At 42.4% G+C, this 27238-nt stretch overlaps 1 protein-coding gene across 1 annotated transcript in view; it reads right to left on the minus strand.

Annotated features, from left to right (window-relative positions):
- Positions 1 to 27238, minus strand: part of SHISA9 (shisa family member 9) — a 341337-nt gene that overhangs the window by 7158 nt on the left and 306941 nt on the right. Inside the window, exons 3-4 of the mRNA XM_025203447.1 lie at positions 26211 to 26366; positions 14851 to 14898 (exon numbers count right to left, since the gene is read on the minus strand). Of these exons, the coding sequence (XP_025059232.1) occupies positions 14851 to 14898; positions 26211 to 26366 (204 nt within the window). The remainder of the gene's footprint in view (positions 1 to 14850; positions 14899 to 26210; positions 26367 to 27238) is intronic.

Below are 27238 nucleotides of genomic sequence, written 5' to 3' on the forward strand. Positions count from 1 at the left end.
CATTCATTCCTGCCTGTGGCAGGGGGTCAGGCTAAATGATCTGTTCAGGTCCCTCCTGAACCTAGCTACTATGAAACTATAACATTATGACTTGGGAGACAGTGATTCGATTTGGTGATTCGCATCACTGTCCTGAATCGATTCAGACAAATCTGATTCAGAGATTTGGCTGCTGAATCTCCAAATCACACAGACCCCATCCCCTGCCTGCTCTTAATGGCTGCCCCACCCGCCCCAGCACCCAGATCTTTGGAAACAAAAAGCCTGCACTCACTGGCTCCTGCCCAGCGGGGGTCAATCCCTGCTGTCCCCCACTGCCCCATGCCATGTGGGGGGTTCTGCCATGAGCACCCTGATCCCTACCCAGTCTCTCGCCGCCCCCCCCCCATGTCTGCGCCATCTGCCCCAGCTCCCAGCCCTTTGAAAATGAAAAACAAAACAATCCTGGACTCACTGGCTCCTGCCCAGCAGGCAGGGCAATCTGCACTGCCCTCTCACTGCCCCACGCAGTGTGGGGGGCTCTGCCATGTGCCCCCAGAAGCTCCGAGGCTGCTGCAGCAGCTGGTGAGTGTGGTTTTTTTTTAAAGGGCTGGGGCGGGTGAAGCAACCATGAGGGGGGCTGCGAGGGTTAGCGGGGGTCGGGGGCTCATGGCAGAGCCCTCCATGCAGTGTAGGGCAGTGTGGGGCAATGGGGATGCACCCCCCCCAGCAGCACCCAGTGAGTGCAAGCTTTTTTATAAAACAACTGGGAGTTGGGGCTGGGCAGGGCAGCCGTAAGTGGGACTGGGAGAATGGGCAAGGGTCAGGGGGTGCTCAGAGGGACTGGGGGAACAGGCATGGGATAGGGCCTGGCAGAAGTCCCCCCCGTGGCCCCATCCCCTGCCCTCTACTTACCAGCATGAAGTCAGGGTCCAGTTTCCTGCTGCAGCTAGTGGGGACTGCCCGAATCACTGAAGCTCTCTGAATCTTTTTTTGATTTGGAGAGCTTCGAATCAGTTCAGACCTTTTAATTGGTCCCCTGATTTGATTTGGAGATTTGGCCACCAAAATGGGCCGAATCTCCTCCTAATCTAATCAGCACCTAAAGCTTCACACAGCCCTACTGCCCATGTAGCTATCAGTCTCTTCCTACAGGTCTTGAAAACCTAAGTCCTTAGTCCCATCTCTCAATCCATTCTGTTGTATAGTTAACCCATTTGGAAGCTTTCTAGAATGATTTGAAGGAAGCAATATTGTTTTCATTTTATTCCTCTCTACTGTGTTAAAAAAATACTGATTTTTTTTTTTAAATACAAAATTTTAAAAGTCATTATCATTATCAACGTGATCAGTGTTGATAGCATTTCTTAACTAGGATTGTCTGCATATGTAGGCAGAGTGTGTGGTATTTCCCTCTTCTTTCTACCTTAGCCCTCCCACATTTCTGAACACCAGCTAAACCACTATTTGGACAAACTTTCCAGAAATAGTCACTTTCATGCTAAGGCAAAATACAGAAGAAATGATCCCCAAAGGCATTTATCTGAGATAGTTTTGATTAGCTATAAAGGAGAAGTTATAAAGAACAAATGGTCTTTTTTTTTTGACAGAACAATTTTGTGTCAGAAAATACTGATTCAACAAAAACCATTTAGTTTTTGATTTTATTGATTATTACTGACATTTTCAAAATAAATTATCAACATGTTTCAGTAAGATTAAAATGTCTAATTTGAAATGAAACATTTCAATAAACACAAGAAGAAAAAAATGTAGAGTAATTTGTTTTACAAAACACTTTCAGAGTTTGAGGTTGTCCTGATTTGAGAGAGTGCCACATTTCTAAATTGTAAAATTCCCTAAAATTATAAGTGTTTTAACAAGTTATACTTAGATTTGCAAATTAAATCCAAGGTTCATTAAATTTACCCCACTAGTGCAGGTACTACTGAATCAGTTTTACAGAGAGGGAAAGCAGTTATGGAAGGATTATGTGATACATCTACACATTAGGCAAAATCTTGACATGAGCTAAGAAAGTGCATTTTCTTTTAAAGTCTGTCCTATCTATTATATGTTTACTTTGTAACTATATATAATTCTATAACAGCAGGTAAATTCATTTAACAGCCACAAGTTCCCATGGCTGTTAATTGTACACTCTCTAACCTAATATGCGTAATAAGCATCATGTATACGTTACGAAAGGTATTGAGTTCAAACCCTACAGGAATGATATAAAATTAAAAATCCTTCATGTGCATTTCCACTGTGTCAAGAGAATCACATTTCCATCAATTGTCTTCACTATCTGATAAAGCTATATTGTTTTTAACAAATGTAAAATATGTCAACATTTTAGAAAAATACAAAATATTCTTTCATTAAGTAATGCTTATAGGTCCTTTTAAAGGAAACTCTTGTGATCAAGGGTTTTTTTGCAGCCATCATACACATTATGGTAATAACCATTTATTTGAATCCTCTAGGTAGTTTGAAAAATTCATGAAAATTATTCCAGTACATGAATGGGCTCATTGGATGATAGATTTTAATTAGAATGCTTAACAGAATTTGGTTGATGTGTGGTCTTTAAGCTTCCATTATCTTTTTTAGTACAATTGCCTATTGCTCTTTCTTTTTAGGCAGAAGAAAAATGTCTAAAGAAATTGTAACCAATGAAGGGAAGGGAAAGGAAAGAGATAAAAGTGCCAGAACAGCATGGTTTTCTACTCTGCCAAGCTTGTGGAAGGCACATCAGGGTATTACTTTGTGAATATGATTTCATTGGGCAGGGATGTCATCTAGCAGATGCACTTTTCCTATCGCTTTTTGTTTGATTCATCTCTTTTATGCTGCAGTGGTTTCTTGTGCAATGGTTGGATGTTAATGTGCCACCATAGGTTTATGCAAACTACTCCTGTCCTTGTGGTGGCAGATTGACAATGTTCTTGTCCCCCTGTTTTATCTGTGACAAAGGAATGGGTGTTTTTTGATGTTTCAGGCATTGTGCCTGGTAGTTGTTTTGATAGAAATGATCCTGCTTAGAGCAACAGGTTGGACCAGAGGACCTCTAGGCTAGGGACAGAAATTATATATAAACCTGTATAAGTGATCAGAAACCAGTTCAAATCTGTAACATAACAGAAGTTCAGAGCACATAAACGGCTTTCAAAATCTCTGTAACCAATTTAAGATAAGCCTGCACGGATGTAGACTTAACAGATTTAGGTTAAATCAGTTTATTGAACTTTTGTCCCAGAGCCCCTCCAGATTCAAGTTAACTCAGTCCCCCAACATCCCAGGATGCTTTACACTTCTGCTGCAAACCCTTTCTCTTCCCCCCCTGCCCCCCTTGCAGAGTGGTCAGGCTAGCCTCGGCCCAAGCTGTCTGCTCCAGCTGAGCAGGGAGGTGTGCTCTAGCACCCCCTGGCTACTAGCCTGAGGCACTGCAGGCATGTAGCTGCATTTCCAGAATCAGAAGTGAATGTCTGTTCACTTGCTTATCAGTTCAGTTGACTCAGCTTAGACTAACCTGCAAAGATTGAATCAATTCAGCCTTGGTCTTTTTGATTATCTGTACTTAGCCCTAAGGTTTTTCAACCCAGCTTTCCTATGATTTTATATGCTAGTGAACATCAACTAGTTTGGGATCCACAGGGTTGGAATTTCCTTTCATTTGTATGTTTGGCCTCTATAGGTTTTGGAGACTGTACCATTTGCTTTATACTTTAACACTTCAGTTTCCTTTCCTGAAAGCCTCAAGAGGTTTAACCTGTGCAGTATTATTCACCTGTTAATTTTACTGTGGAAGAGTTGAACACTACTCTGTTTCATATGGTTGAGGACATCAGATGTAGCAGTTTAAATGGTTAACACTTTTCCCCCCACCTATCATTGCCTTTGCACAAATCACAGCAAATTATGGTGGAATTCTTCTTTTCTAAGTTGACGTTTTTGTACATGTAAATCAGCTTAAAAACCACCTACATACAATAGATGCATGAGTGCACCTTGGGGTGAATCTATTATGGATACAGAACCATTATTGCATCCTTCAAAATCCCATTTTCAGATGTTAATGCTGTGTATAACTGTGACATGTCAGCAACATATTTGATTGCTCTGTGGAAGACATTGACATTCAAAGCTAGTTTCGTAAATCCAATTTTCCACCCATTTAATAAAGACTTCTTTAAAAAAATCACAATAAAAACACAAAGAAGCCTGCCTCAGTAAACGGAGAGCAACCCCCACCACACACACACACACACACACACACACACACACACACACACAGTGTTAAATAAACAACCTTTGGAAAGTCTTGATGTAATCAATATTTCTGTGCATTTCCCTCTACCCCAAAATGTGTGATTGCTAGGGAACAAGAGTGAGAATGGGAACTACTTCAATAAAATTGTGACAACAACAGGGTGCTACCCCTAACTGGTGAATAACCTGATGACAATCTACAGCAGAAACATATTCAGTGCTCTGAGTTTTTAAACCCTCGCTTTCTTTATGTGTGGTAAGGAGGGGGAGGTTAATTTAATATCAAGTGGCAAAATAAAGCATGAAACCAGTATATGTATGCCTATATCAGTCACCTTGGAAAACTGCTGGTAATGTATACCTTGGTAAATTCATTTTTAATTCTAACCTATCTATATAAGTGTTTTGTGCAACCTTAAGCCTAGAGATCTGAGATTTATTCCTGACTGGCCAGTGACTTGCTGTAGAACCTTGTGTAAGTTACTTAACTGCCCCATGTGTCGGTTTTTCTGGTTAACACAGAGCTATTATGAGGATTAATTGCTATTTGCAGCCTGTCGAGCTGTTGAGTGAAAGATCCTATGGAAGTGCGTTTTGAATTTATCATCTGTATACAAATCAGTAAAATGGGATTTGAAGGTATCACTGTCACATATGTGGAGGGAGCAAAGCTTTAGAATTTTAAAACAGCCAAATGAATAATACTAAAATATGGACTTCAGTTTGGAAAATAATCCTTTCCTATCCCCTCCTTCAGTACTGACAGTTAAACCAGTTTTCACAGTTTCAATAATATTCTTATAAGGTTGTATTCATTAAGTTAGACTAACATATGCACAAATTTAGCTACAGGATATTATAGCTTTTGGCTTGAAAAAAAAATATGTTGAAATATGGTGAGTTTTCATCCAAAAGCCTCATTTTCCAAACAGAAAAAAAGTGTTTAGGAGCTCAGTGGGTTTTAATTGGAATCTTTTAAAACCTTAAGTAGAACCATAGAATCATAGAAAAGCGCAGGGCTGGAACCTTAGCAGGGGGCTGGACTAGCTAGCCTCAAGGCAGGATCCTGGATGGCTAACCCAGTCCAGCTAAAAATTTGTCTAACCTGCTTTTTAAAACTTCCAGAGAAGAGGACTATACAACTTTCTTGTTTATCTATTCTAGTGTTTAACCACCCCCTTGGTTAAAATATTCTTTTTAATATCAAACTTAAATTTCTCTTGTTGCAGTTTGAGACCATTACTTGTCCTCTGTGGCCAGAGAGAATAATGTATTACTATTGTCTTTATAAACTCCCTTCATGTACTTGAAGGCTTTAACAAAGGCTCTTTCACTCTTTTCTCCCTAGGCTAAATAATCTAACTTTTCCAACCTTTCTTGTCTGCCAGATTTCTTAGACCTCTAATCATTTGTGTTCCTTTTTGTCATGCTCTTTCCAATTCTGCACTACTGGGCACATCTACACGAGAAGTTTACTGCAGAGCTATCTGTTTAGTTCCACCACAATGCAGGTATAGACACTGATGGGGCTGACTGGGGCATGAGGGTCCTTTAGTACAGGGGCTGCCTGCTAGCTAGCCCTGCACTGAAGCACCCTTGTACAGCACGTTGAGCTGGGTTGGAGCAGGCCCAGTTGACAGAGGGCTCTGGGAGTCAGCCTGCCTGCCTGGGGCTGCTCCAACCCAGCTCAATGTGCTGCAGTCCCAGACACATGTTCAAACATGGTGCCTAGGAGCAATAAACTCCAGCTGCATTAATTGCATGTGGAGATGTGCCCACTGTAGCTGAGCCAGTCATTCTCCAATTTGTATTTTTACGTTTGGGGTTTTTGTTTTTGTTTTTTTCTGTCCTAAGGGCATGACTTTGTATTTGTACTTACTGAATTTCATTTGATTAGTCTTGGACCATTGTTCCAGTTTATCAAGGTCATTTTCAATCCTAATCCTATACTCCAAAGTGTCTGTTACGCCACATAGCTTGGTGTCATCTGCAAATGTATTAAGTATGCACTTGATCCTATCCTTCAAGTAATTAACAAAGATATTTCACAGTACCAGATCTAGGTGGGGTCAGTTAGACACCCCAGCTGTACAGTGAGTCATTAATGACTACTCTTTGAGCACAATGATTAAGATACTTCTGTATCCACCTTAGAGTAGAACTGTCACTTTTAGTTATCACTATTACTTTTACAGATAGCTCACCTGTACTCCTTAACAAAAGTATATAGCTAGAATCAGAAAAGGATATAGATGTAAAATTTATCTAGGTTTTGTGCCCTGAAATATAAAATCTAAAACCTTGAGCTATGCACCTAGTCCTCCTACACAGTGCTTATGGAGAGTTCCCAGACAGGGAATGGTGATCCATAACCCCTGTGCACTGTACAGGTGATCAGCATGAGGCATTTCATAAATAATCAATTCCAGGTCCAGAGAACTTGCACTCTACAAGTATGATTAGAGATCTAACAGATGGGGAGAAAATAAGCAAATGGGAGGGATGGGCATCAAGTGATTGGGTTTTGTGTAATTAAAAACAAACATTGTACACTAACTGCTTTTTGCTGAATTATAGCCTGTACAGAATTAGGAAGGTTTTCATAAGAGAGCGCAAATGATGAATGTTTATGATTTCTGGGTTGAAGAAGATACTAAAATCCTCCCCTAAAGATATACTCAAATCCTGCTCTTGGCAGTGTTGATCTAGTCTGAGACATTGTGACTATTACTGTATTTGCTTTTCTCATCCAAAGTCCAAGATAATGGGCTGAGAGGCTTCCAAGCCACTTGAGCCAATTTCATTTAAAGCTTTTTATGAGAGTTCATCTGAAAAACAATTCAGAATTAGTTCTGCAAAGGAATAACTTAATTTTTCCTGAGGTGGAGGGAGCGATCAAAGAGAACCAAACTAAAGTTTAGTTCAGCTCCCCTGAGTTTAGTGGAGTTCTCAGAGATGAACTTGGCCCTTTATGATCATTTTAAAAGAGTATACTGAAATAGGTCTCAGCTATCTTTTCTATCAGATAGATCTAATAATAAAGGAATTAAGGGGCTTCCTAGGCAGTGCAAAGCCAGTATAACAGCTCTGTGTTGGCCCACCTTTGTAATTGCCTGGCACCTAGAAAACAGAATGTAGTCTCATGTCAGATAAGCTCCTTTCATGCAATGTCCATAGAGATGATATGATACATTTTTACAATCCTGTGTTGCCAGTTGGAAGGGATGTGCCTATGACATCCTTTCACACTAGCCATTCTGATTTCTGGCATGGTTTCTTGCAGGCATCATTGCAACTATTGAGCTGAGCCAACAACAGGGAAAGTACAAAGGTGATCTAAAGCTGGTGTTACCACCTTTCATCTCTGTTCTTATACCACATAGCCCTTGACTAGAAGATAAAATTAAGCCTATCGATGGCAAATCATTGATTTCTCTCCAAACTATTTATCAGTGACTTCTCTCCAGTGTCTCTACCACTTTTATTTCAAAAGGCCTGCAAAGAAAGATAACTTATTAGGACATTTATTTTCTTGCAAACATTACTAGTGATAGGGAATTTGGTAAGCAAATTAAATACATAATGCTCAGAATTGGACGTAATTGATTCTCATTGGGAAGCCTACTTTTGTGGCTCCATGTTATTCCTCTTCTAGCACACTTTTCTACTTTATCCATTTACTCATTTCTTCTTCTGATTTGGAGCGAGACCAAGCATGAAAAGATATATTGTATCATCTTTCTCTTCTACAGACTTTGTTTGAAAGGAGCTTGTCCACCTCCACGACACATGACTACATTCTGTTTTCTAATAAAATACTTTCATGTATTGCAGAAGATACTAAAATCCTACTTTCATGCAAAGAGAATTATAAAACATAAATATGTATGATGAAGTACTACTTCTGTTCTATTGATTACTTTATGACAGCTTTTGAAATGTTTAAGAGTCCAGAGAATATTTCTGGTCTGGAAATACATTAGGAATGTTTTACAATATGTAATCAAACTTGGTAACCAGCCCCACCCCTCTCAGTCATGTTCTTTTTATCCCCTGTAGACAGTGAAGTCTGCTGCTTGACTGGGAATTCTCAGACAAAATTTGATTAACTCTTCAGGTTCCAAATGTCAAACATGAAATCTTTCATGGCACCTTGCTTACTTGGTAACATTTCAGAGGAACTTGACACTATCCATACCTCCAGTAGCAGAAGTGTTCCCCTTCTGATCATGTGCCAAAGAGCCGGAGCAGGCTGACTATTTCTGTTGTCATTTTGTTTTTTTAATGATTCTTTTGCAATCACTTAATTACTTTGTAAGCAAGAGAATTATTCAATCTCAAGACATTTCAAAATATCTCATAGTTTCATAGCTGGTAGGGTTGGAAGGGACCTAAGCAGATCATCAAGTCCGACCCCCTGCCATGGGCAGGAAAGAATGCTGGGGTTAAATGACCCCAACTAGGTGTCTATCTATCTAGCCTCCTTTTGAAGACCCCCAGGGTAGAAGCGAGCACCACTTCCCTTGGAAGTTGGTTCCAGCTCCTAGCCGCCCTGACAGTGAAGTAGTGCCTCCTGATATCTAGCCTGAATCTACTCTCAATCAATTTATGGCTGTTATTCCTTGTTACTCCCGGTAGTGCTTGGGGGAACAGGGACTCCCATTGCCTGCTGGTCTCCCTTGGCCAGTTTATAGATGGCCACCAGATCCCCTCTCAGCCTTCTCTTGTGTAGGCTGAACAGGTTCAGGTCCTTCAGCCTCTCCTCGTAGGGCCTGCCCTGCTGCCCCCTGATCATGCGGGTGGCCCTCCTCTGGACCCTCTCAATGCTGTCCACATCCCTCCTGAAGTGTGGCACAAAGAACTAGACACAGTACTCCAACTGCGGCCTGAGCAATGTCGCACAGAGGGGGAGGATCACCTCCTTGGACCTGCTCGTGATGCATCTATGGATGCATGACAAAGTGCGGTTAGCCTTCCTGACCACGTCCCCACATTGGCAGCCCATGTTCATCTTGGAATCAATAGTGACTCCAAGATCCTTTTCTGCCTCTGCGCTGACAAGAAGGGAGTTCCCCAGCCTGTAGGTATGCTGCTGGTTCTTCCTCCCCAGGTGCAGCACCTTGCACTTGTCTGTATTGAAACCCATCCTGTTCTCATCGCTTACCTCTGTAACCTGTCCAGATCCGTCATATACCTGGCTGCATTTATTAATATAATTTTAAATGACAGATTTTACAGTTTTATTTTACAAAGTATTGGAATAATGGTATCCTTACTATCAGTCAAAATGTACTTGCACATATGGCATATGCTGTTTTGAGACCAATGAATTATAAATGTATGTTAGGCCTAACCAGTGTTAGAAAGCTAATGCATTTAATACAGATGTGTCAAAATCAATAGACACTGGTTGCCTGGTAACAAGTGATGCTGCATTTTGTTAAACTAATAAAAAGTGGCTTTTGTGAGAGGTTCTGAAATGAACTGCATACTGGTGAACAGCAATGCAGCAAGCTGAGCACAGCTCTGTGCCATTTTAATTGTGAAATTCTGAACTTAAGCAGACAGGGTTTGTCACTTGCAGTCACATGATAAGTGATAAATATGAGAAAAGAATAAAAAAGATTTCCAGTTTGTGGTTCTAAGCACACAACAAATTCAAAGGAGCATAAGGCAGTTAAACATACAAATCCCTGAGACTCTTTTTAAAACCCCTGTCAGTAGGTGCACTGTAATCATACATTTGTTTCATCATGATCTTTCCCTCTTTATGAGTTTTAACCCTTCTTTCGCAATAACTTAGCACTTATAGTTTCTAAGTGTTTGCAGTGGAAAAGTACATTATCTACTAAGACATGATAAATGTCACTAAAAATAGCTAAATTTATTAGAACATGTTTATTTAATACAATTTCAACTATTTCCTCAGAGAGTTTTCCAGAAACTCTCCCTGCACATGTGTGCATATAGCAACAAAATTGCTTTGGAAATACAAACTAGTTACCCTGTCCTGCTGCTGTGCACTTAATCAATTCTTGATGACTTAAGTGGATGTGTCCAGATGTGCATGGACATTCGGTTCCCTGGGGAAAAATAACAGCAGTGCACCTTGCACCACAGCTACTTGTCCTGGGGAACACCTGTGCCACATGCGCTTTGGCATGCAGCAAGTTGCCCCAGGTGGGGTAGGGGAGGCTGGGGCCAGCACTGGGTTAGCCCCAGATGCCTTACCTGGGGTCTTGGGGGCCTCCCAGGGCTGCAGCCATGGCAATTCTGCTGTGCAGAGCCTGGCTGGCAGCCACAGCACAGGTCCGGGTGGCCCGGCTCTGCTTTTCACACGCACTGTCCAAGCATGCGCTGCAGTGGTTTTTTTTCTCAACATTTTCTTTTTACCCCTTGATATCCAGGGGCCAAAAAACCCACAGAAATAAGAACCACCCCAGCACACGCTAGGGCAGCATGCCCTTGCAGCAAAGAGGCACCAGATGGTGTGGTACGAGGCATTGCAATTGGACACACCCAATCAGTACCAAACGTATTGTACAATAAGCGTATTATAGGGAATGAGGTTTGGTTTGTATGAATGCTCTCCAACACCAAAAAGGTTAACATATAAGGGATCTCCAAGTGTCTATCAAAAAGTGCTTGCTTGTTCTTTTCCTCCATCAATAGTCTAGATTGGATTACATTTTTATTTGGCAATTTTTTAGTCCTTCAGCAGTGCATAAAGAAAAAAATGACTGTAACAAATGTCGTTAAACATCCTTTAAACAGAAACAAATTTTTCAGGTGAAAACTTTTATTATGATCTCCTGTGGTTTAGATGGGAAGAACTGCACATTGTTTTAGAACTTTCAGTGACTAAATATTTTTGGTTTCCACCAAAATGTGAATGAATAATTAATGAATAACTCTCTGGATTGTAAATGCTCTTTGCTCATGATGACAAATTTTATTCTTTCCTTTATTCTGTCACATACAGTGTACTCATACAGTTTTCCTAACAACAGTACTAAAATACCCATAAGTGCTAACATTTCAACTTAAATGTTCACTTATTCACATATCATTTCAGTGTGTGTGTGTGTGTGTTTCAGGATGTCTATTGTATATGCTTGTAAGAAAATGAATTTTAATGCCCTAGTTCACAGGTGGGCAAAATATGGCCCGCAGGCTGGATCTGGCAGCGGTTCCCTTGATCCCGCCTAGCCCAGGCATTGCCCCACTGTGTGGTGCATCCTGGAATGGCTCTTCAGCTGGACTGCCTTTCTAGGCAGCCCAGGTGGTGCTGGCTCCTTCCGGCTCCTGCTGCCACTGGCCCCAGCACTGTGGTACCAGTGGGGATCCCCATGCACAGCCCTGACTGAGCCCACCCTGCACCTGCTCTGGACTTGCCTCGCCAGGCTGAGCAGCAGCAGCAACAGTGGTGGCCAGGCAGAAACTGTTGCTCAGCACAGGGGAAAAGCGGCCCCTCCCCCTCACTGCTGCTGAGCTCTTCAAGCTGCAGCCGGCTGGAGTCTGTGCCAGACTGCCCCGTGTCTGCTCTGCACTACTACTGTTGCCCTGCTGGGCAGCCCAGAGGCGGTGGTGATGGTGGCGGAGATGCAGGGCACCCCAGGATGGGTTCCAGGTGCCTGCAGCAGGAAGGGCACAGCAGCAGCGAGGGGGAGGGGCCACTTTTCCTCTGTGCTTAGTAACAGTTCCTGCCTGGCAGCTGCTACTGTTCAACATGGGTGAGTCCAGAGCAGGTGCAGGGCAGACCGGGGCAGGCGTGTGCAAGCAGGTCCCCACCAGTACCATGGGGCTAGGGCCAGCAGTGGTGGCAGCCAGAAGGAGGTGCCACTACCTGGGTTGCATAGAAAAGAAGTCCAGCCATGGAGCCACCTCAGCCCCAGTGTGAGCCCAGGGGGTGGCAGGATGCACCACAGGCAGTTGGTGTGGAGCACGTGTGGGACAGGCTGCCATCAAGGCTGCACATGTGGGATGAGTCCAGAATGGGTGTGGGGCAGCGCTGGGGCTGCATGCTGTTGGTAGCAGGGAGGCACCACAGGTTATGCAGGCTCTGGACTGTTGCAGGGCAGGGCGGGTGCTGACCAGCTCAGGGGAATGCATGGGGGCTCCCATGTAACCCCACAATACCCACAAACCCTCCCCCACAAAACCCACAACCACACCTTCTCCCACACAATTGCACATGCCACAAACACTGCACCCACCCACACCCTTCCCCACAAACTCCACACCCCTCCCCATATGTAACCACTGCACACACCCAGGCACCTCTGGGGGAAGCCCAGCTCACTGCTACATACCCCACCACACATGCACCTCCACCCCCCCATGCACAACCCACCCCCCCCATACACACCTGCGCACATTTAGGGGGAGCCACATTCACTGCTATGCACACACACCCCACCCCATCCTTCACACACACCCCCAGTTACCCACTCCCTCCATACACCCCACAGCCCCCCACAAACCCATACCTACCCATCCACCCACACACACAACCTCACAACCCCCCACAAATACCCTATACCCACCCACATCGCACATACCCCTACACCGTCCCCCACATCCCACATACAAGCACATACACACCCATAGTCTCCCACAAACCTCATACCCACCCACCCATACCCCCACACACCTCCAGTTATACAAGAGTAAGACTTCATTTTGAGCTATTATGCAATCACCTCTTTATACACAACACAACCACACACAAATCAGGACAATTTAAAAAAAAATAAAATTAAAATATGTTATTATGGAGCTTTGATTTTTAGTATCTAAATTTGTTTTTTTTCCAGTTCCAAGATGGCAAACCTGTTTCCCAAATGGAGTACTTCTGAGGGCAATGGGAGGGGACTTCTGGTGGCAAAGGTCAGAAGTTGGGACTTCCTGTCCCAAGATGGCAACCAGGGGACAGGGTACCTGTGAAAGGGTGGGGCTACCCTTGTGGTCCTCGACAGCTCCCCAAAACTTAAGTGGCCCTCCAGCCAAAATAATTGCCCATCCCTGCCCTAGTTAGTTAAAAATGCTTGTCGCTATGAGAAGCTGGAGAAGCTGCACACCACAATTCAGTTCTAGGAGCATATGTTATGTAATTCAGTCATTCCAGATGTACATCACTGCTTCTCAGAAAATAATTTTACTTTCAGACTTTTAGTCTAAATGGTATTGGTTTATATGCTATTTTTGCCTTTGCAAGAATAATTTTCCTTTAATCTGTTTATTAACAGCTACACCAGTGCTCTGAGCTGAAGCCATATCCTTTTTTGAAACCTTAACTGTAGCATAAATTAATTCCATTAGACAGCTGTTGATTTTTTTTTTTTTAATGTTAAGGAATAGCAAGGAAAACTATACCACATGCATTCATTTTCTTTCTTTTCTTTTCCCCCCTCCATACATCAGCTGCATTTTTTATTATTTAATTGTAGTTTGGCCAGTTCTGAGTTCCTAAAACTTTTGGCAAAGAAGGGATACATTTCAAACAAAATTCGGGGAAATTTTACACCAAACCTTGGTTGCTTTGCAGTGCTGGAAGAAAACCAACTTTATATGATTGTCACTTCTAACTGGGCAAAATCTGGAGTCTTCTTCCAACCCCAGTGGCAAAGCAAAACTCGCCCAAACCTGTGAACTGAATCATTCACTACTTTTAACACCAAGAGAATTTGTGATTGACAGAAAGGGTAGAAACTGTAAAGGAGCAGCCTGATTAAACAGTTAGGCCCCATGGTTGAAAGTTCTTTTAATCAAAAGCAAGAATTTTTTTCACCTAAGCAAGTGTTTCCCTTCATAAGGTCTCAATTCCTCTTCTCACTAACTAGCAAGGACTGTAATCAAAACTACTTTGATCATTCTCCTGCCCTACATTATTCATAGAATGAGAGAGCCAACAATGTAGGACTGTCTGCAGCTGAAATAAGTGAGATCATCCCAGACTAGTTTGCCTTTCCCAGTATGGCGGCTCTTCTGTGGCTTGTGGGAGCAAACACACTTTTCATGATAGGAGCTTGTATATCCTAAAAAGTCATGTAAACATTTCCTTTATAAAAAGCACAAGTCTTATTCAGTGTAACCATGCTGATGGGAGGCTCTGGTTTATGCTGCTGATATTGTAGTGGAGATTTTAGTTGTTGTAGTAACACAGCCAATATTTCAGCAAATTCAATTTTTCAGCTCTGTTACTTCTTCACTGTCCCAACCCCTCAAAAATGGGGAAAAAATTCCTTGTGTGCAGTGTGAACCATGTTACTGCACTCTTTCACCCCAAGCCTTTTCACTGTTGAAGTATAAATGAGTAGAAGTAAACCAGTAATCTCTATGAAATTTCTTTCATATATATGTTTGTTCTTTTTGGAACATCCTTTGCAGAACCAAAATGGCAGACTGATAACAGCTGCTATTTATATTTACAATATAGGATTCATTCACATCATTTGCCTCATTGTTTCATATTAGTGTTGTTGGAAAAAATCATATGGTTGATGTCAGTCTGCATCAATGCAAAAAAACTGAAGATTATTAAAGCTTAACTGGATTTGGTTTTAGTTAGAACAAAAGAGCAAAAGAATACAGTACCTTTTGGTGACTTAAGTGTCATCGCAGCAAAGTCACCATCATAACTTCCTAAAAAAAATAATCAAGACACGCTGGTATGCTTGTTCTGTTTCATGTCACAAACATTGCAAACACAGCACACTAAATCAAAATACTTCAAAGGCAGACAGTATTACATTCTTATTAGGAGCAACTTCTCATACACTTAGTCATATTGAACAGTACCTTGATTTTCAAATAGCTTCTCTGAAGTCAATGTGACTATTTAGTGGCACTGATATACTAGGTTTGAGTGTGGGATTTGGAATCAGGCTCTTAGGCCATCCAATTTTCCTCCTTAAACTAGGATTTCTTGTTTCTCATTTTCTGAATTTATACTTAATTTTAGATGCCACTGGGGTCACGGAATACCTCTTTCTGGGCACGTCTGCATGAGGCACTTAATGCCCATTGGGCTAATTCTACTGCACATTAGCGCTGCTGGCAAAAATCATAAAACTCTTGTACACCATGCATCCATCCTTGCCTATTTTTAAAGCAGAACTGGGTTTGGTAGTGGTCCATTGTTATTTTTTAGTAGATACAAGAACCACTAAGGCTTCACACTGTTCATTTCTTAGTATATAATTTAATGCAAAATTATGTGTAAATAATTAAAATTCCATGAAAATAGACTTGACTGATTCGCTTCCATTTATGTTTACTGGCTGCTTACCCAAGTCCACTGCTGATCTGCTCAGTGGATGGAAATAGATTTGCCCAAGTCCATTTTCTTCTAGCTTGAGGAACTGGATGTGGGAGGTATACTTACCAGGATAATATTCTTCACTAGCCCAACTGGACCTATGACACTGCAATTATAGGTTGGCATGTTGCCTCCCCTGAAAATTAGGCATGGAGGAAACTCATTTTATCTCATTTTTAATGTTCTCATATCATACGAATTTGAAAATGTTAGTTTTCAAAGAGACAGAAAGGGTTTCGGTACAAGAGGGATATCTTGAACCATAAAGCATTATATATGCTTCCTTTTAACTGGGAAACTATTCATTTTTAAAAAAAATGAAAGACCTGTTGTAAAATAAGGGAAGTGAAAGAAACATGGCTTTTAATAATAGAAAATAAAGTGATCTACAAACTTAAGTTAGTTTTCTAACACTGAGAAAAAGGTTGAGAGTTCCTTAAAATGTCATGAGGGTCAACATCTCCAACGAAGATAGATACTGGGCCCATTTCAAACTTACAAACACCTGGATTTCCATGTCTGTATTTTGTCTTTGTCAAACTGAGGCATAAATATGTTTCTGTATCTTTGCTTGACTACTTTAGTGACTGTTTAAAAATCAGCCTTTGTACTAACAGTAGCTATGGTTACTTCCTGCAGAATACTCAAAAACTGGAAATATTATTTAACAAGTAAAGGTGAGATAACACAGATGAAACTGTTTAAGTGTTTCTCATTGTGGTGTTAAGGCTTCCTCTCCTATACCTAGTACTGCTCACGGTTTCTCCTGTAGCCTGAGGTGCCTTTTCTACTAAGACCAACTTTATCTCTCAGGAGCTGCCTTTTCATAGCTCTGTTCAACTGCCAAAGAATGGATATTTCTGTGACATGACCAACACCTTTTTTGATGTCTGATTATTTATTGAAAAATTCCCCAGGCTCAGAATGAAAAAAATCACCAGTCACTCTGCAATAAAATGTAATTCTATTAAGGGATTTAACAAGACATTAGCCAAACAGCTGATAATATATATGTTGGTACCTGGGATACTGAGGCATTAAAAAAACCTAGTTCTTGCAGTATAGTTAAAATGCCTCCAACTCTGTGGAGGAAAATGACTCTGTTGCATGCTAGGAGATAGAAAAATTTGGATAAAGATACTGGGGCAGATTTCTTTATGAATTCATTAGGTTCTGGGTTGAGTCCTGAAAGTTTGCACAAAGCAGGCAGGAATTCAGATTTTGAGGTCTCCATGAAGGATATCATTTATATGCCTGAGAAAAGGGTGGGCTGTATGGACAGTTGCTAAAATGTGAGCCTGTGGTCCCAAGTATTTTGTAATTCAATGTTTTTATTGTATTAATGCCTAAATGCTTAGAATCATGTCTCCTATATCCAGTGGGGGAGCAAGGATTAGCCTTTGTCATACTTCCTTTGAAAATGAACACCCAAAGGCTCTAAATCCAGTCACCCTGGTTTTTTAAAAAAAGTTATCAGGCTTTTATGTCACACTTGGTTGAGATAGATACATGACCCCAGTTTTGAATCAGGCAGATTGCCTAGTTTAGCATTGTGTGTGACAGTGAACATACCTCTAGATATATGAAATCATTAACTGAATCACCCTCTGGATATGACAAATGATGCATTAGTCTCTGCTTCCCTGTCACTTTCTTGGGTGTTAAATCCAGTGAGCTATTCCTATGTCTGAGTCTCATCATCCATTTTTGGGCAACCACTTGTGGTTGTTGTAGCTGAAGATTTCTTTGCTGTCAGAAATGAAAAAATCTAGACTTTTTGGAGGCTTTCCAAATAAGCTTGGGTATACTTATCAGTTAGCAGTAGGGTGGGTAGTGGTAGGTAGCACACCACAAATAAGACTTTGTACTGTTTCTAAATGTGAAGCCATATCATTGTTGATGGAGTCACATACAGATCTTCTTCCCTGCTATATGCTTCTCTGGTACTGCCTTTTCACCTCTTTCTTCCCATATTACTCACTCCTTGCTTCTACGGATGACCTAGAATCCATGCAATATCAGCTCAAGGAAGTATCACAAGGGGGGATCCAACTCCCTGCAGCACTGGGATGGTAAGGAGTTTGTCAAGGAAGAAATATAATTTTTTCATTATTTTTCAGTGTCTTCAGATAGATGGCATCTGTAGCTTTCATTGAGGTCCTGCAAATTACTAGAATGGGTCCTTTCCTAATAGTATCAGCTTCTTCAGAGGAGGTTATAGAGCAGGTTTAGGCAAAATGGCAGATCCGTCCAGACTTCTAGGGTGACAAATTGGAATGCAGGACACATGCCCACATTCCCACCCATCCCTCCCATAGCACGGCTGGAGCAGAGCTGAGCAGAACCCGTGGAGGGGCAGAGGTGGATGCAGGCTGCCCACTGTGGGATCAGGGCTCCCCTCCCGCAACCTGCTGTCCTGCCCCTAGGAGCCTCAAGCCAGGCACACCAACATGGTGAGGTTGCCCCTGCCCACCTGACAGTAGAAGGGGGCACAACTCCATGCTGTTGCCACTGGGCAGGCATGGCATACCTTGTGTGCAGGACAGCAGGGCAGGAAGCCTTAAGCCCACATCCCCCCCGACCCCGCACACAAATCTGGGAGGTACATGACCCCCTATCCCCCCATCCCTGGGCGGGGCATACACACAGTAGCAGGGAACTGCCCTCCCCACAGATGAGACACCCATGGGTCCATCCCACTCCCCAGCTAGGCCCTGCGGCCACACATTCCTGTTCTGGGCCCCACACACTGCCCTGGCTGGGCAGCACCTCCAGCCCCAGCTGCTGACCCTACCCCACTCCCTCCCTCACCAGGGGGGCCTCAATCTGTATCCCCCATGGACTTACCTGCAGGCAGTGGGGAAGCTGCTTTCCATCACTGCCTGGGGCTGTATTTCTGGCCACATACATGTGCGTGTACACACATGCACGTGGCACTCCCTGCAGCCCCTTGCAGGCTGGAACTCTGCCAGGCTGCAAGGGGAACCCACTGTTTCTCACATGTTTCTGCAGTGAACAGAAAAGCCAGATCCCTTAACAACACTGTGAAACTGGGACAAATGCTATCCCAGAGTCATGCAGCCCAGGACTGAAACTTGATGTTCCCGTTTTGGGACTATCCCACCCAATTAGGGATGAATGGTCATCCTACAGACTCCATTTCCCAGCAGCCCCTGCCTGCACTGCTCAGGCTGGTCTCCATGGAGACCCCAGGAGTGGCATGGGCCTTGACAGCTCTGTGCTCCTAGGGTTTCCATGGAGACTGGCCCGAGTGGTGCTGGCAGGGTGTGTGGCTGGGAGGAGAGCTGTGTTTGGGGCTAGGGCCAGGATCTCATGGACCTGACAGCAGGGGGCAGAGTCAGGACAGAGCCATGATCTGCCGCCGGCACGTCCCTGCCTGTGGAACCCATGCTTATCACAGGGGAATTTGGACTGTGGCTCTATCCCAGCTCTACCCTGTGCTGTCAACTCTGCAAGAACCCAACTCTGTGCCTGGTCCTGGACACAGGCAGGCCAGACTTTGCTCACCCCTTTTGTAGAGCTGCAAAAATTCTTATATGACATCCCTTGTCTCAAGACAGAATGAAGATGGCTTCTCTGCAGACCCTGCATCTATAAGGGGACATCATCCCATTTTACCAAGCCCTCCTATGACCCCAGCTGACTTCCTGCCCTTTGGGCAGGGGGCTAGACTCGATCATCTTCCGAGGTCCCTTCCAGCCCTAATGTCTATGAAATCTATGAAATCTATGAAATCCTACTGGGGATGGTTCAAGGAGGATCTGTTCAGATGAACCTCTAAAATATCTTCTCCCTTTGAACCTCCCACATCTTCTTAGATTTACAGGGTAACCAAAACTAAAGAGACAACTTTGCCATATGCTTTATCTTTGTCAGGGAGATTTCAGACTTGCAGAACAGTGCCAAAAGTGGCAAAACAAAAGATATTGTGTATTCTTTGAGGGCATCCTATTTACAGATTCCTCACTTTGGGGCTGTGCGGTGTGCAGCAGTGAGCAAGACTGGAACACTATTTACCTTTCTCCTTTGGGAAGAAAGAACTGTGAAACCCAAAGGGATTCCTCAAGCTCTGGACTGTGCTATGCCTGCTTCCAGATGCATTCTCCTTCTAGCTTAATTTAATTCAGTCAATTTGATCTGACTTCACCTCACAGGAGATTACAACTCCCAGTGTCACTTGAGGCTTTGTTGTTCTTCCATCATTGCACATTTCTTGACTAGACTTAAAATTAGCATAGCAACTGTTTATTCTGTTTGTTACACTCATGTCAAGTCAGTGCCTCAAAGGAGAGATGGGGTGTGTGTGAATAGGATGGAAAAAAAAGTAAAAGCATGGCTGTCTGGAGAAATATTCTGTACTCCCAGGTTTCACCTACAACTCTCTGTAGTACTTGGTAAGATCAGGGAAGTATTAGATATAGCTTGATGACACTGAATAAAAATAATGAATATTTTGAGATAGGGAAGGCAAATATGAGAGGCAGAGAAAGTTACCTTTCAAACGAGTTGTACCGTGTACGCTCTTACATCTTAGGAGGCCATGGCATTAGAATGCAAGCTGGATTAATGCCTTCTGAATGTCTAGGTGATGTGTATAAAAATCTTGTGAGACAGTGTCTCTGTATTTAATATGTTCTGGCACTCAGATTTCGTTAATATGTTCAAGTACGCTATCTGCAGCCTCTTCAAGAGCTGTGCATGTCAGGAGTGCATAAATGAGCAATGGCTATTTAAACGTGGAACAAAAACCAAGTTGGTGAATGGGAAGTATGCAAAAATTATGCAGAAAAACTACTTTCTTCACTTTTCCCAATAAATAATGAAATACTGGGAAAGGACCAAAGGAAATCAGGATCATATCTTCACAGCGACTAAATATTTAAAGTGCCCAAACATTGAGAGTTGGATGACACACAACACTTTTCAATTGCCTTGAGGAAAATTTAATAGAACCTTGCATTAGCAAATTATTTATGTAGTAACCTTTGGGAATGATTCTAGCATTCTGATTGGATAAAACCAAGTTAGATAACCTGGAGTAGGACAAGAATTGTTGCTTTCCAGTCCATATGAGCAGACAAAAGGGATGTGACAATCAGAAATTGTCGCCCATCCTGGACAGTGAGAGGAGTCTAGCATGTGATTCAATGAGAACGGAACACTGCCTGCAGCGATCTGCTCTTCTATTTTATCATGTATATTAGTAGTTCATGTGTGTGCTTGTGCACTATTACAGGGATGTGCAAGCTGTATCCTCCAGCACTTTGCAAACTTCTAGTAAAGGCAGGAGGTATGTCTTTGGAAAGGAAGAGTAAGTAAAGCTGGTGGAAAAGGGGGAAATAACTGTAGAGATCTGTGGCGGGGCACTGTTGGTGCCAGCCACTTTAAGGGCTGGAGCAGGCAGCAGCCAGGTGCCTGAGTACAGTGGCCATTTTGAGACCCAGGATATATATAGGGTGAAGCAGCAGTTTGCTGCTAACAGCCATGAAAGACACATCAGCTGATGGAGCTGAGGCTCAGGAACAGCTTAGAGGTTTATGGGCTGGGTCTATGGGGATGGAAGAGGCTCCTGGTCCTGGGAGTGACCTAAAACTGCAGGGATGGGTGGCCTGGTGGGGCTCCTGGTAGCACAGGAGGCCCCAGGAAATGCCAGACCACTTACCACCCTGGTGAAAGGCAGGTTGGGGCACCTTAATAACCCCAGCTCCCACAGTTGGGTGGGTAACCCTGTAGTAGGGCCTGAGAAGGAGGACCCATGTAAAAGAGTGTGGGCTGGTTGCTCAGAAGCCTGACTTGAGGCACCCTTGACTGGTCAATGCTGGGGCCAGGACCAGAAGGTTCAAAAAGGGGCAAGGGCCCACTGTGAGGGATGCCCAGAGCCAAGGGCCTGGGTTTCCGACTGGCCGTGGAGGTGAGGCCAGGGCCTGTGTGGCCAAAGGTCCCGTAGGAGCCATACCCGAAAGCGGGAAGAGTGCAGGGAGCTAAGCAGCCCATAATGAGGGTGGAGTAGGCCACCTGATGGGAAGGGGTCTAGTTGGGGTCCAGACTAGAGTGTTAAGGAGCCAAGTGTGGGGCCAGAGATGTTAAGAACTGAGGTGCTGTCTGTGAGGCATGGGCTGCGGTGTAGGGGAGGTTTCAGAGCTGCAGACAATGCCCTCTGGCATCAGGGCAGAAAATGGCCAGCCTCCTGCCTTGGTAATATCTTAATCATTTTCTATCAAAGCATGGCAATGAGAGAGGTGGGCAGTTAGCCCGGAAACAGGTGGACAGGCTAACTTCTAATCGGCCCTGGGAAGGCTCCATGTTACAATGAGAGAGAGAGAGAGGCAGGTGGTTAGCCCAGAAACAGGTGGGCTGGCCACCTTCTAACTGGCCTCGGGAAGGCCCCCTGTTACAGGAGCAATTCACCATTATCCTAAACTTTAAATAATCATTTACAAATGTGAAAAAAGTATAAAATATTCTCACCCTGTAATAGTAGCATTTTACACAGCTGTAAATGACAACACAAAGTGTGGGAGAAGGGTGAATTTAGCCTCTAATTTCTGCAGGGTGCTACAAATACAAAACCTGCACAGCAACTAGGAACAGGAAATGAAGAAAAATGCTTTCCGTCCACTGAACCTGCAGGACTTTAGGCAGGAAACATGCATTTGTATATGTTCTTTGAATTTGTTCATGTAAAATCTTTTACTATATAAATAAAATATATAGTTTCAATGTTGGCCTTTTCAACCCTGGTTGCTCTCTCTCTCTCTCTGCTGAGTCAGGTGCTCCATGGACTTTTAACACATAATTAATTAATAACCGTAATACTGTTCCCCTTTAGCAGGTCTTATGTTCCTAAGACCGACCTTGTCTCCAAACCTACAACATCTTGTGACCTGAATTACTAGGAGCCATGAGATTTAATATGAACAGAATGGAACGGTTGACCCCTAAAAATAAGCTTACAAAATCTTTAGTATAAAAGAAAGCAGCTGCCTTACCTCGCGAACTTACTTTAACATTGCAGCTGGTACCACATCTTGTGTTCAGTTGTCTCTAAACATCTTAACTCTTAAGACTGTTTGATGATTGGTGATACTTACATATCATAATCCTGGTTACTACTAATCTTGCTTTATTATACTGGTATTAGAGTGATTGTCCTTCTTGGAGGAAATATTAACACTACAAATTAATTTCTATGGAAGAGATCATGTGGCATGAGCCACACTTAAACAACTGTGGGTAGTTTCTATGTAGCACAGAGAGGAGAACCACACTCATTATTGTGATTCTAATTACATCTCTTTGCTAGAGGTAATTAGATCAATGCTCAAACCACTTGTCAGCAAACACTAAGGGAAAAATAAAAGTGATAGAACTGAAGTGATTAGAATCTAAGTAACTTTATAATTTAAGTATGGCTGTTTACACCCAGATGAAAGGCAGACTTTGGTGTAAATGTGTGACAGCATCAGAGTCTCTGTATACGCCAGTGGCATCTTTGCTTAAAAGACAGCTTTGGGTAACAACTGATACCCTGAGTTGCACCTGGATTTGAAAACTGTTTAACATGATCTCAGGCTAGCAGATCACATAGCTCTGCATGAAAGGATAGCTTTTTCCAAGTGATTGCCAAAAGCAATGTAACATTGTATAATCCAAGTGGGAGTGAGTATCTACACATTTGGAAGTTTTGCTTAGATTAAGGTTAAAATCATAGCTGTTGAAAGGAGATGCAATACCAACCTTACAGTTGTTCAAATTTGATTTGTCAGTAGTTACAACTTCACTGTTTGGAAGCTTTTGTACTTTGCCCTGGATTTCTTAATCTAAAGGTTTTAAAATCTCATAATTTAAATATTTTAAGAAATAAATTTTCAATCAAATATAGATGAAAAGAGCCCTTTCCCCCATAACACCTAACCATCTAGAAAGGGCAAATGACTCCTTTCTACTTTTGACTCTTACGCTGTTGCAGGCAATACAAATTAAATTGCTCTTATGACAATTTTTAAAAAAATTATGTCATTCTTCATCATATTTAGATACAAGAGACTGTAATTTCTTCCACATAGATATGTGGAAGGCCTACTGATGTTGATGAGAGATTTGATATTTTTACCAAATATTATTCAGTCTCTTTTGTATCTGTCAGAATACAATGTATCAGTGATAGAGTAATGTTTTCAATTCTTGTGGGTTGAGGCCAAAAATTCTTTTTTTAGGTTTCAGAGTAGTTGGATAGTGAAACTCTCTAGTTCTACTTTAAAAATACTCATCATTATCTCTCTTACTGATGACATATTCACCTTGATTGTCAAAACAGTGTGAAGCCTCATTGTTACTAAAATTTTAAGTGAAGTCATTAATGCCTACGGAGGTATGTTCCTTAAGTACCTCAAAAATCAGGGCCTATTTCTTCTACCTGAGATTGCAGCAGACTCATTAACCTCCTACAAGGATCAGCCAGTAAATGGGAATAAAGACTCTCTTTCCTAGTATTGGTTACATTGGGACTTAATCTGTGGAATATCTTCCAGGAATAATATAACCATTCCCAGAACCTTGTGCAATACATTTTTTTTAATCACCTGTCCCTAATAACTGAAGCTAAGCTGATACTTTAAAAAATCAAGACTGGTTCTTGTGCATGTGAGAGTAGAGCTCATTTTTAAATCTTTCACCTCCCATTTTATTGCACTTAAATTATGTTTAGCTACAAGGGTTGGCACTTTATAAACAGGCAATTTAAAGATAGGTTTATGTCAAAGCCATAATGATTCCCTCATGGCAAGGCACCACTGGTTTGAAGGCAGATGAATTTGTCAAACTACTCTTCCCATTCTAGGTATATTCACCCAGAACTGTGAAGGAAAACAATGTTCCTGATTATGCCTGCTATGCAAGGACCTACTTTCAGATTTAAAAAGTGTTAACTAAAGCAAACTTGTTTAAAAATAAAATGGAAACCTGGGGCATATATACACATACATTTGTCTGCTCTGACGTGAGCTGATGCGCCCAGCACTGTCTCGCATGTATGTGTAAAAAATGGCGAAATGCACGTCAGTGCTGAGAAAATGGTGGCAGTGCACTTTTGAACTAAAATACCTTTGATGTGTCTTAATTCAGAAGTGCACCGCCACCATTTTCTCGGTGCTGACACATTGTTATGACACATTCTTAGGATTTTGCAGGCGTAGAATCTAATTTTGCCGTTTACACAAATGCGTGTGTTGCAGGTCCAGTGCTACAGCATGACCATGTGTACCAATGCCCCTGCATTTGAGGAGGAACCTTTGAGGGGGCATATAACTCTAAGGCCTTGGGGCTTGTACCTAGGATGCATGCCATGGATTTGGGAGTATCTGAAGACCCGGGCTGAAAAGTCTTGGAGGTAGGATACTTGTCAGTGGTAGTATCACACAGACTTGAACAATTAAGCTCTGCTCAGTCAGTAGAATTCAGAACTGATTTCGGTAATTGGCTTGAGATACAATTTAAGAAAAAAAAAAAGTTTTGGGCAGGCCATTTTTGCCCGTGTAAAAGGGATTCTTCTGGCATGGTGACTGATAGATTCAGGGTAAGAATATTCTCAGGTGTTCCACTGTTAGTTTGAGATAGCTAGCTAGCTATGTGAAAACAGGATCTATGATGCTGTTCTAAATTTAGGGGGAAATGGTATTATTTTCACTATGTGTATGCTGGACAAGCTTGGTAGAAAGCTAAGACGGAGCTGAATCCCTAGTTTATTATTGTTGTTGTTGTTGCTGTTGTTGTCGTTGTCGTTGTCTAAACGAGGACAGATATTATGAAGTGAGAAAAGCGTCAGCTCTGTAAGTGCTCTGCTATGGGTTTTAAAGCTCTTAAAATGTACTAAGGATTTAACTTCCATAATGGAAGGGTACACTGTAAACTTCACTCCTCGTTGTTCCTCCTCCAACAAAACTGCTTTTTCAAGAACTGTTTTTTTTTCATTTTTTAAAGGAAAGAAATATAAAATTAATCAGTCACACTAACAGCAAAAAGCCATGAGGGAGTCTGCATTAGGAATCTGAGAAGTGCACTTCTGAGATGGTTAAAAGCATAAGGCCTCATGATACAACTAGGTCATGCACCAGTAGCGTACTGATGTACACCTCTACAACAAAGGCCATTCTTTTTTTCAGTTGCACACAGAAAGCACCTAGATTGTAGACTCTAATGTTGCACAGACATACATGTCATTTTTGTACAAAGCATAATTTTTAAAACTATATTTCTGGTTAATTGCATACTACCTGTTCAGAGCGTAATTGATCTGCATGTGCAAATCCAGGGCTTCTGAATGCAGTATAGGTTTACCAACTGAATATATGACATGCATATATGTGTCCTTGGAGTGTTTAAATCTGCAATACTTAGATGTAATTTCACAATCCCTAATTGGTAAGTAATATCCATGTTAATTTATAGAATACATTCCCAGTTGAATTCCAATAGAATTTGAGCCATTGTCTGCTACTGTAACTAAGCAGACCAAAATGCATGGTTTTTCTTTTACTTGGAAGCTGAATGTTACTTGACACTGGAGTATGAAATATCCTAAACAAAATGAAGAACATACGATATTTTTCTTGCTTACCAACTGCCTTTAGGGAAGCATACTTGTTAAGCTCCTTGCCTGGGGGCTGTTGTTCATAAGGATTTGTGATCTGCCCCATGTTGGGATATGAATGCGGATGTGACATCTGAGGGAGGAGAGGAGAAGTTGGTACCACATTATTCATCTGTGATGCATCTGTGTTAAGAAAAGAAAAAAGAGAGTTGTTAAAAAAATCAGCTTCCAGGTTTTATTATTGTACATTACAAGCAAAATTGAATGCATCAGGAGACTTCATTCAAAAACTAGTGTCTACCACCACAAATCTTGCAACCTTTAGAATACATCCAACCAAACCTACCCCAATAAACTATAGCTACAAACAGACATTGCTCTTATTGAGGGAGAAAATGTTTTCTCCTGGGACAAAGTGCAGTGTTCAGACAGCCTTCTCACTTGGCATAGGATAAAGCCCCGAAAAGATTCATGGGATAAGAGGTATTAACAGTTTGTCCTGCATTATCACAAAGGACATCTAAATGGTTATCCCATGATGTCATTGTTAGACACCCCTCTTGCATTGCCTCTCCAGCTGTCAACTTGTCAATGCCAAAATGGTTTGCCACGGACCACAGGTAGTCTAGGGCTGCTTCCATATAGTGCTGGCAGTACATTTCTCCAAGCATAAGGATGCCCACATTGCCACTGCTTCCCACTGTATTTGTGGCAAGCTCAGTGCAGATCTTCATGAAGGTACCCTTTAACATGTGGAAGTTTGCACACTACAGCTCATCATTCCCAGCAGCCATTAGGATCCACTCCCACCAATCACTGCTCATCTCCCTGGCCCATGAATGCTGCATGCCCCTGGAGGCTGGGGGGGGGCACAGCAAGCTCCTGCACGCAGCGATGGCGCTGTTGGCAGCGGGAGCATGGTGGTGGTGAGCAATGAGCAGGCAGCCACGGAGCTGTTGGCGGCAGGGAGGAGGGTGGTGAAGGCTAACCAGTAGTCAGCAACCACCCGCAAATGCTGCCACCAGTGGCGGCCAGTGGCAATCGCGGACCATCTG

This window comes from Alligator sinensis, unplaced genomic scaffold (assembly GCF_000455745.1).
Source record: "Alligator sinensis unplaced genomic scaffold, ASM45574v1 scaffold73_1, whole genome shotgun sequence".
NCBI lineage: Eukaryota > Metazoa > Chordata > Crocodylia > Alligatoridae > Alligator > Alligator sinensis.